This window comes from Sinocyclocheilus rhinocerous, unplaced genomic scaffold (assembly GCF_001515625.1).
Source record: "Sinocyclocheilus rhinocerous isolate Xijiao unplaced genomic scaffold, SAMN03320098_v1.1 scaffold1159, whole genome shotgun sequence".
In the NCBI taxonomy this organism is placed as follows: Eukaryota; Metazoa; Chordata; class Actinopteri; order Cypriniformes; family Cyprinidae; genus Sinocyclocheilus; species Sinocyclocheilus rhinocerous.
In genome coordinates this window covers 527401-538619 of record NW_015634336.1, presented here as the reverse complement: position 1 = coordinate 538619, position 11219 = coordinate 527401, and the positions used below count along the sequence as shown (strand labels likewise).

The window sequence follows — 11219 nt, the reverse complement described above, 5'->3', positions numbered from 1 at the left end:
TATATATATATATATATATATATATATATATATATATCTCTCTCAAGTATCATTCATAGGAAAGAAACATTCACACAAACAATTTACAATCATAACATCAGACAGACAGAAGTTTGTATATTTAGTATGTCAGAATTTTGACTTTTTTCATAAGTGGTTTACTCTGTTTTTTTTTCTGTTATAATTTTGACTTTGTCCTAATAGTTTTGAATTTTTGTCAATTTTTTCCTCATCATTTTTACTTATCTCATAATTGACATTTTGTCAATTTTGACTTTTTATCTCATAATTTTGCCTTTGTCTTTTTTTCATAATTATGAAATTATAACATTCAAATTTGGCTTTTTGTCAAGAAGAATGTTCTTCTTGAACTTTTTGTCATAATTGACATTTCTTCAAATGTGACATTTACCTCATGATTTTGACTTTTGTCGTAATTGTATTTTTCTCATGAATTTGCCTTTTTTTTTTTTTTTTTTTCATAATTTGCATTTTGACTGACATTTTTTTCTCATAATTATGCCATATGTCCGTTTCAGCTTTTTTAACTCATGAATTTGACTTTTTTTTTTATTACAACTTTAATTTACCAAAGCATGATCCCCCCCCCACACACACCCCACACACACCCCACAACAATCAAATCATCTGACAGACCGAAATGTTTTAGCTTTGCAATGCTAAAACAACAGATACTTAGTGCTGAAGATGAAGACAGTAAATATTGTGTTTGTGATTATGTTGATAGTTAATGTGATTCTCTCGTGAGAACTTGAATAGAACTGATTTTCTATTCACTAAAAATCTCCAAAACACCAGCTGATACAAACACACAATGAAGAAAAGTGACAATATTGAGAAAAGACCCTGCAGATACAGACCCTTGATCTGATGAATCCCATTCAGCCATTTAAACATTGGTTTGCGTTATCTATCTTAAGAAGTAGTGCAGATAACAGCATGTGGTTAAAAATAAAGTTCAGTTTCCTTCTGCTCGTCTGTTTCACTCTTTGTCTCTCTAGAGATTCGTTCAGTGATTCATTCTCTCCGACATCACAAATGAAGAAGTGAAACAATGCTGTGTTTCTCTCACCTCCCGTGATCTCTCCTCTGCCTTTATTCTCATCAGTTTTATCAGTAGTGATGGAGAGGAGAGCATGTCCTCCTGGTTCTCAGTGGGATTCTCTGCTCAAGCATTGCATCTCCCACAGATCCCTGGGACTGACACCATCAGGTGAGTGACACTCTTGAGCAGATCAGTGTAAGATGGTGTGTTTTATGTTGAGTTGGATGCTTTCGTTGCTCTAGCGGTTCCTCCGCCGGTCCTGAAGCCGGTGCTGAGCACCAGAGGTCTGGATGAGTCCTGGTCCTCCATCAGCCCCAGCGTGTGGATCTGTGTCGGGCTGGTCGTGAGTGTGTCGGTTCTGGTGCTGCTGCTTTGGTTCATCATCTACAGACGCCACAGCAGGACCTCACAGAGCACAGGTAAGGTCCAAGACTATATAACTCACTTTCATTATGAATCCCTTTCAGTGTGCTTTTTGTCCGGCCAATGAACAAGAAAAACACTGACAGCCAATCAGAATCCATTTGACTTTAAAGAGCTCCTTATCAGAAATGTCCTGCTTATCACGTCTGAAGTCGTAAATAATGTAGGTTCATTCTTGCCTGTTTCTTGGGGAAATCTTAATAAAGCCTAAATATATTGAAGATAACTAGTCAATATCTAGCTTGCAGACAATTCTGGAATTTCAGTCAAATAAATGCTGTTTCGGCTGTGTAAAATAAGTAGCCTATATCTACATGATTATTTATATAGCCTACCTAAATATACTACTCTAACTGCAAGAGAAATCAGTGAAATTGTTGTGGGAAAACTAATAACTTACCAGACTTGAGAGGCTGTTCATGTCTAATTTCCGATTACCCTTACGAAAATTAACCTTGTTTTACTACAAATAAAAACAAAAAAAAGATGCATGCATTTGAAGTAAAACTGTGTTTATAAATGATAATCAATATGCCAAAAAAAAAAAAACCTTGGTTACTAGACTTTTACTACCATGGTTAATTTTCATAAGGACAGAAAACTCGTATTTATGATAATTCCGATAGCAGGTGAAGTCGACAGATACCGTTAATGTGTATGCTAATATAACTTAGTTAACAGAATTTAAAGCACATAAGTGAACCCGTTTTTGTAGGACAGCGGAACAAAAACAAACGGTCTAGAAATCGCATATAGCCTAATAGACGTGATTACAGCAGTCGGACATCTAGCGCACATTTATGTAGAAAAAATCTAAGGAAAAGCAGCGCGGTGGAATGCAAAACGTGTTTGTTCAGTAGCCTAAATGAGTTTCTAACCAACGAAACCTCACGCACACACTTTAGTAAGTTTCGGTTCCCTGTTGGGGTCAAGAGGGTGGTGGGGGTCTTCAGGGACGGTCCCATGTCTCATGTCTCCTTTCCACACACACACATGCATCCGTTACCTCAGGACGCAGAACAGGTCTTATAAGCTAGCGGAAAACCCAACGACACTCCTGTTTGCTAAATTTAACCCCTGCGGTTTCAGATTTAAACAGGAGGTCAGTAAGTTGAGCGTTTATTACTGTTCATCACCCGTCTACGTGGTTGTGATTCAGTGATGTTATTCTGTGGTCAAATATTTGTGACTAACAAACGTAGGCTACCCGAATTTTGCCTTTGAATCAGTTGTTTTCCCTGATGTATGTTGCTCGACCATTCCAGTACTGTTTTGTGACACCATATCCGTAAACATGAACCGACCTGAAAACACGAAATCGTCGATCACACAGAACATTATTTTACTTTCTACCACGCTGGGTTTCCGTTCTTGTTCTGTTGTAATGAGCGCCGCATAAGACCGCTGTGTCAAGTTTAAAAGAACTTTAAGGACGTTCACATGGAAAACACAAGGTCGCGTTTTAGCTGAACAACTCTGGACACGGCGTTTTAAAACGCGCAGCTCTTACGTGAGACACTACAAAAGGTGTGCATGTTCCTCTAGTGCATGTTTACATGGAAAACAATAGAAAATCAGCAGAGTGGAATGCAAAAAAAGTGTTCTGTGTGAATGCCCAGTTAAAAAAAAACACCTTGAAACCTTGTGTTTTTCCATTTGCTTTTTAACAGTCCCTTACAGACTTCTGTATGATCTCATTGCACATTGACATCATTGAGATCAGGTGTGAAATCTGAATCATAATGGGACCATGATTCATAAGAAAATACAGTTTTTCTCCTCTGAGGAAGAAACTTTCTGAGTATTTTTACATAAGTTACATTTATCCCACTCAGAACTTAAAGATGGCACTCAACTTAATATTTCTCTGGATAATGTTATATGAAGCACCATTACTTCAAACGAGTTATACTTGAAGCCCGCCTTCTGAGAAATACTGAAAACATTGTTATAAATTGAAGCAACACCTCCCCCTTTACCTTTTGGACGCGGCTCATGTTTATAACAGTTATCTTGGGGGGTAGACTCATTTAAAATAATGTAATCATCAGGTTTTAGCCAGGTTTCTGTCAAACAGAGCACATCTAGTTTATGATCAGTGATCATATCATTTACAAAAAGTGCTTTCGTAGAAAGGGACCTGATATTCAATAAGCCAAGCTTTATCATTTGTTTATCCATATTGCCTCTGTTTTTTATTTGTTGAAGATCAATTAAATTGTTACTCTTAATTTGGTTTGGACGTTTTTTGTATTTTCTAGTTCGGGGAACAGACACAGTCTCTATAGTGTGATATCTAGGTGAAAGAGTTTCTATGTGCTGAGAATTAACTGATTTCTGTGACGTGAGGCGGCTAGCAGACGGTTGGTTTAGCCAGTCTGTCTGCTTCCTGACCTGGGCCCCAGTTAGTCAAGTACAAACTCTAAGACTATGTGCCATATTTCTAGAGAGAAGAGTGGCACCACCCCAGGAGGGATGAAGACCATCTCTTTTCAACAGGTCAGGTCTGCCCCAAAAACTCATCCAATTATCTATGAAACCTATGTTATTCTGTGGGCACCACTTAGACATCCAGCCATTGAGTGACGACAGTCTGCTATGTATCTCATCACCGCGGTAAGCAGGGAGGGGACCAGAGCATATTACAGTGTCTTATCCATTAGCTTTATAGCATTAGCTCAACTAGGCAGTACATTTACATGGACAACAATATTCCGATTTTAACACGATTAAGACAATACTCTGATTAAGAATCTACCATGTAAACAGAGATATTTGATTGCCTTAATCCGGCTAAACTCATACTCTAAGTAAACACAAATCAAAATAAGACATGTGGAGTTCCAATTTTAGTCGCATTATCGAAGTGCAGTATCGACATGTACATACATTAATCGCACTATTACCGTCGTGTAGGACTTTTCGCTGCATTTTGCGACAGGATACGCACATGGCAGTGGTCAACCGTTTGATGGCAAACAAAAGAGCATGGCTTCAACAACGCTGTCCTCTGTTTGCACGTATAGCATGACAAATAATTAACTGCACTTGAAGCTTTCTTAAAATTAAAAGTGAATCACCCAAAACTGTATATGGCACCAGACCAACGGATCTGTATGGCACCAAAACAAAGACGAACTGCATACGTGAAATTCTGGAGGGAACGTCGGATGGTGTCGCATGGGGACGTAATGACGTGTGCCATTAATCAAACTATGTACTATAACATGAAACGGGAACATGAAAGGAATATTCTAAAAGCAACTCATGTAAACACCTTTATCGTAATATTGTCTTATTCAGAATAAGGTAAATAATTAGATTACTGATGTCCATGTAAACGTATTGAGTGACTATGTTTACATGCGCATGAATAGATATGTCAGAGCGGCAATAATGCGATTAAGGTGTTTACATGCCTGTATATTGCGATTAAAATCTGCGTACACCACCTACTGTATGTTAAGACGATTATGCTTGTTGCGATTATGAGCTTAATCGCATTATTTAGATCGAAGTATTGCGTTTACATGAGGTAAAGTTTATTCGCAATCTTGCCAAAATCTCATTATAATCGTATTAAGAGGGTGCATGTAAACACACTGAGTGTTGTCTATCTGTCCCGCAGGTGAAAAGGACTCTACGCCTCACACCCCGACAACCATAGAACAGGAAGAGGAAGCCCCGTCACCTTGGCCGCACTTCAATGGCCAGACACAGGAAATGCCAATCAAAGAGGGACCCTGTGGGCGGAGCCTGTGTAATGGATGGGCAGAGCATGGGCTGCCACTTCCTGCCACAGAATTGGGAAACTCTGCCCTGGTCACCACCAAAACCGGACAACCTGTATAAGTCTGAAGAGTAATGTGAACAGCAGAATTAATACATAGGGTAAATAATCCAACATACCAGTTGTACTCTTGCTATGAATCCAGCTCGTATTCATATTCACTTCAAACTATAGACCTCGTGAAATCAAAACTGCAGTTCTGTGGATCTCAGTTCATGATGTTGTCAGAGATCTTAACATGGAAGGAGATGCAGAAAACGATTCACCAGCAGTGGCATCTGTCAGTCCTCAACAAAACCTTTTAAAGATGAATATTTTCTTGTGTATATTTTGGGAGATCTCCAGCACACAGATGAGAGTCATATTTGTTCATTAATGTTTATTTGGCTTTGTGATGAATTGCTTATGTTCTGCTCGCTTTGGATAAATGTGTCTGCTAATTGCATAAAAACAGATGTATGATTTTTTTCCCCCCACTGATTGTTCATTAATAAGCCAGTTTGGTTAATAAACCATCTAAATAAAATACAGATTGTTCTTTTATTGACTATGTGAGTAAGAACCAGTTGTTTATGAAGTCATATTGTACATTACATACATCATTCATATTACAATAAACACATTCAGAATGAATAAATGATAGAATAAACAATCAAATCTAAGGAGTTAGGAATACAGTCATACAGTTAAATACATACAGGTGTGTGTGAGTGTGTGTTTTCTACAGGTATGTTGTGGGGTCATTCAGGTGCAGGTATTCGGGCTGCCCATCGCTGCTGTGTCTCTGTGTTCGCCGCTGGCGAGTGGAGAGAGTTTTGCGACGCTCGTTCCCGCGTTTGTCCAGCGTGGAGACGATCCTCTCAGCCAAATCCTGCTGCAGACGCTGGAAATTCTCTCTGACGAGCAAAAGACACACAGAGAGAATCAGTGTGCCTGTGTGTATTACTGATCTTACACATATGAAAGCTTGTTTCAACCAGAGAATAAAAATATAAAAAGGTAATTGTTTGTTCATTTTTATCTCACAATGATGACTTCTTCGTCAGAATTCTCAGTTTATGTCTTGCAAAAAAAAAGGTAATTGTGACTCTTTATCTCACAATTCTGACTTTTTTTCTTGCGATTGTGAATTCATATCTCGTAATTCTAACATTTTTGTTTCTCAGAATTCTGAGTTTATATCTTACAATTGTAACTTTGTTGTAACAATTGTAATGTCTCACGATTCCATTTTTTTTTTTCTTGGCTAAACTTGCACTTCCGACTTTTTTTCCTCAGAATTCTCAATTTACATCTCACAATTCAGTTTTTTTGTTTCCGCCATAGAATAAAATTTTTAAAAAAATGCTAAGTTTGACTTTTTATCTCACAATCCAACTTTTTGTCCCGCAAATGTGAGTTTATATCACAATTGCGAGTTAACAGCTCCCAATCCCAGTTTTTTTTTTTCAGAATCCTTGCAAATACGAGATATAAAGTTGCAAAATTCCTCCTAAACAAGCTTCCATATTAATAAGTTTAACCAAAGTTCCTTCAAGGCAAGTCATGTCACTTGGCGTCCATCTTTGAAACGCCTCTCTGGCATGCAAGTGCAGCTCCTATCTCTTTGATTGGGGAAACATAAAATTCTCCAAAACTGTTCACCAAGCTTACGATTAAATTTCATATTTGAAATCACCAATGAAATCTGATAACAACTGTCTCATAAATGTTGTTCATTATGCTCCAATAGCGTTGAAAAAAAGAACGTATTTTTCAGGCTAGACCAGCCAGTACGCATGCGCAGTCCTAAGCGCGCGTCTCCAGAACGCTGACGTATTTCTATAGCAACCGGTACTTCTAACAGCATCTGCAGTGATGCAATGACTTTACCGAATAGCGATTGGCTCTTTTACTCAGTAGGCGGGGCTTCCTTCAGTAGAGCAGCCATATTGAGCGTTGCATTTTTCCCCCATTCAAAACTATAAGAGTGGCAGGTCTTGGGTATTCTATAGTCTTTGGTTTAACACAGTTTTTTGATTTTACAAAACTACAATATATTTTGTGAAAGGCATTTTAAAAAATAAATAGAGGGTAGAAAAAATATACACTCTCTGTTCTTTCTTTTGGCATTTTTATTGGTGAAGCAAAAGAAGATATTGTGTCTGAAATGCTATGTTGTATTAAAATAACATCAGTTGCTGTGAATGGTGGCCTTATGTTGCGCTGATAATAACTCCAGCATGTGTAAAAGATTTACTGATGTATTCTGGGAGTATTTTATGATCACAAGACGAGTGCTGGAAGTCTTACGCTGTTGGTGGTGTCGGCAGGTTGTATTTCTGCCCGGTGACTCCTGTCAACCAGTAAGTCATCTCCTTTCCTTTACCCTGAAACGCAAACACACGCGCTATGAGTTTCTGCTTTTATTTTTAACTCTTCATTAACAGTTTGTGATTGTCCAAGTAGACTAAAATAAGAGATTGTGATTGGCTGGAAGGTAATATAAGAGCCTGTGATTGGCCGCCGACTCTCCTCTCACCTTCAGGTATGTTTCTCCTCGGTGCTCGCACTCAAATTGACAGTCGGTTCGCTGCAGGATCTTGATGGTCGACTCGCTCACGTGAATCCTCAGAGCTGGAAACACATCAGCTGTTTCACTCAGTGTGTGTGTGTGTGTGTGTGTGTGTGTGAATGTGTGTGTTTGCGTCTTACGCAGGCCTGTAGACTCCATACGTGATGCCGTGTTGACCGTATCTCCAAACAGACAGTAACGTGGCATCTTATTACCCACCACACCAGCCGCACATGGACCTACACACACACATGTGACTAGTGAGAGTAAGTTAGTGACTACACCGACTGCACATTATTATCTTGAGTCTATTTACCATCATTTATAATTTTATATATACAAAAAAAAGATTTTCAAGCTGATGTTGCTGGGCAGTTGCTGGGCCTCGCTACGTGGTTGCCGGGCAGTTGTTAGGGCATCACTATGTAGTTGCTGGGGTATTGCTATGCAGCTGCCTGGCAGTTGCTGAGGCATCACTATGTGGTTGCTGGGCAGTTGCTGGGCCTCGCTATGTGCTTGCTGGGCAGTTGTTAGGGCATCACTATGTAGTTGCTGAGGTATTGCTATGCAGCTGCCTGGCAATTGCTGAGGCATCGCTATGTGGTTGCTGGGCAGGTGAATCGCTATGTGTTTGCTGGGCAGTTGCTGAGGCATTGCTATGTGTTTGCTGGGCAGTTGCTGGGGGCATCGCTATGTGGTTGCTTGGGCATTGATATGTGGTTGCTGGGGCAGCGCTATGTGTTTGCTGGGCAGTTGCTGGGGCATTGCTATGTGGTTGCTGGGGCATTGCTTTGTGATTGCTGGGCAGTTGCAAGGGTCTTCTGGGTAGCTAATTGGTTCAGAATGGCAGAAGCTTGAAAAGTCAGTATTTGACATGATGTAGCTTGATATTTAAATAATTTGTGGTTGTTTTTAAGCATTTTGACTTGTAGGTGTCACTGCCACCATCCTCAAGATGTTATGGAATTGATTCCTAGTAAATTATATGTATAAACATTGTCTCTTTATCCATCCTCCCATGTGTATGTACCTGAATGGATCCCGATACGGATCCACAGTGGGATTCCCGGCAGGTGTCTAAGCTGGTACGTCCCCATGAACTTCAGGATGTCCAAAGCCATGAGACAAATGTCCACGGCATGTCTGTTTCCGTTGCGTCTTGGCAGACCAGACGCAACCATGTACGCGTCACCGATGGTCTCCACCTGAACACAGTGGCAAGTTCAGGCTATTTATTTTAAAATATTAATTTTAAAATATTAAAATAAAAACAATTGTCTGCTAGCTGTTATCTCTGAGCATCTGAACACATCTTGTGTGTTTGTGCACCTTATAGACGTCATGATGGTCGAGAATGCTGTCGAAGTTCTTGTAGATGTCATTCAGCATGTCCACCACCTCCATGGGTGTGCTGTGATGGCAGAGGGTTGTGAAGCACACAATGTCGCTGAAGTAGATGGTGACCTCGTCGTACAGCTCTGGCTCCACACAACCAGTTTCCTTCAGAGAGCGAACCACTGGACTATAAGAGAGACCGAACAGAATCTTTCTGGTTTATGAGGGTTTATTGCGTCAAATCAGGGTCACGTCTGCCACTCGCCTAGAAACACATGATGGATGCCTAGCAGTTGCTAGGCAGTTGCTAGGGCATTGCTGCGTGGTTACTAAGCATTTGCTAGGGTGTCCTGGGTGGTAACACCATTGCTAGGGCATCACTATGTGGTTGCTAGGCAGTTTCTAGGGTGTCCTGGGTAGTTGTCAGGGTGTTGCTAGGCAGGTACTATGGCATTAGTATGTGGTTGCCAGGTTTCAAGGGCATTGCTATACGTTTGCTAGGCAATTTGGTAAGTTGTCCTGGGTGGTTGTAAGATAGATGCTAGGACACTATTTGGTTGCTAGGTTGTTGCTAAGGTGTCCTGGGTGGTTACTAGGATGTTGCTAGTGTGCCATTCGAGGTTGCTAGGCAGTTGCTAGGGCATCACTATGTGGATGCTGGGCAGTTGCTGTGGCATAGCAGTTTCAAGGGCATTGCTATGTGGTTGCTAGGCAGTTGCTAGGATGTCGTTAGTGTGCCATACAAGGCAGTTGCTAGGGCACCACTATGTGTTTGCTCAGCAGATTCTAGGGCATTGCTATGTGGTTGCTAGGCAGTTGCTAGGGCATCACTATGTGGTTGCTAGGCAGTTTCTAGGGTGTCCTGGGTAGTTGTCAGGGTGTTGCTAGGCAGGTACTATGGACATTGCTATCTGTTTGCCAAGTTTCAAGGGCATTGCTATACGTTTGCTAGACAATTTGGTAACGTATCCTGTGTGGTTGCTGGGGTATTGCTAAGCAGTTTCTAGGGAATTGCTGTGTGGTTGCTAGGCAGTTTTTGGGTCATTGCTAGGTTGTTGCTAGGGTGCAATGGGTGGTTGCTAGGCAATTTTACGGCATTGCTATGCAGTTGCTGAGCAATTTCTAGGGCATGATTATGGGGTTGCTAGGAAGTTACTAAGATATCCTGGGAGGTTGCTCCGGTGTTGCTAAGCAATTACTAAAATGTCCTAGGTGATTGCCATAGTGTTGTTAGGCAGCTGCTAGTGTCTTCTGTGTGTGTGTGTGTGTGTGTGTGTTTCTGACCCCGGCAACAGCATGAAGTTGAGCTGGTCGGCTCGGTCTCTCTCGGCCTTATACAGAGCTGTCCTCTCCTCCACCAGGTGCTCCAGGTTCCTCGAGTACATCTGCAGCCGGCGGATCAGGTTGTCCATGTAGCTGGCATTGGCCTGGTTGTGAAGGTTACTGCAGAAACACAAAGCAACACATCAGCACACATTCACGACCACCAAACTTGATCAAACGCGAGCTTCTGGCATCACTCACGCACCTGAAGATCTTCCCCAGAGCGCCCTCGATCCGCTTGAAGTCTGGACGCTTCTCTGGATCTTCCTCCCAGCAGCTCTTGATCAGCACGAACAGCTACAAAATAAATTTATTTAAATTTAAATGTATTTTATATTTAATTAAAAACCTTATATTATATTAATCATTATTTAACCAGGCAAGTCACTTAAAGGTGACATATCATGAAAATCTGACTTTTCCAGGTTTTAAGTGCTATAATCAGGTCCCCGGTGCATCTACCAACCAAGGAAACGTGAAAAAGATTAACCCAGTAACTTTGTTTTGGTAAGCCTTTTTCTGCAAGCATCTGAGAAAACGAGCGCGTCTGATTTCGCTCCCTTGGTGACGTGGCAAAGGGATCTCATTATAATATTACCACCCCTCAATCTGTAAGTTTACACCCACGGCGCCTCATTGTGTTTTTGCAAGCGACAACGGTGTACTAGTTCTAATGCCATGACGAAAGTTTGAGCAAAACATGCTAACTGTTCTGCCTTTGGCTGCAC

General features: G+C 40.9%; 2 protein-coding genes across 2 annotated transcripts in view; one reads left to right on the top strand and one right to left on the bottom strand.

Annotated features, from left to right (window-relative positions):
- LOC107745525 (tumor necrosis factor receptor superfamily member 13C-like) overlaps positions 1–5572 on the top strand; it is a 6168-nt gene extending 596 nt beyond the window's left edge. Inside the window, exons 2-4 of the mRNA XM_016559422.1 lie at positions 1130–1234; positions 1309–1485; positions 5118–5572. Coding sequence (XP_016414908.1) covers positions 1144–1234; positions 1309–1485; positions 5118–5341 — 492 coding nt within the window. The 5' untranslated portion in view covers positions 1130–1143 and the 3' untranslated portion in view covers positions 5342–5572. The remainder of the gene's footprint in view (positions 1–1129; positions 1235–1308; positions 1486–5117) is intronic.
- Positions 5573–5815: 243 nt separating this feature from the next.
- The window catches only part of gucy2ca (guanylate cyclase 2Ca), a 47524-nt gene continuing 42120 nt past the window's right edge, over positions 5816–11219 (bottom strand). The window contains exons 20-27 of the mRNA XM_016559421.1: positions 10697–10788; positions 10453–10611; positions 9163–9355; positions 8864–9038; positions 7974–8072; positions 7801–7895; positions 7572–7648; positions 5816–6175 (exon numbers count right to left, since the gene is read on the bottom strand). Of these exons, the coding sequence (XP_016414907.1) occupies positions 6001–6175; positions 7572–7648; positions 7801–7895; positions 7974–8072; positions 8864–9038; positions 9163–9355; positions 10453–10611; positions 10697–10788 (1065 nt within the window). The 3' untranslated portion in view covers positions 5816–6000. The remainder of the gene's footprint in view (positions 6176–7571; positions 7649–7800; positions 7896–7973; positions 8073–8863; positions 9039–9162; positions 9356–10452; positions 10612–10696; positions 10789–11219) is intronic.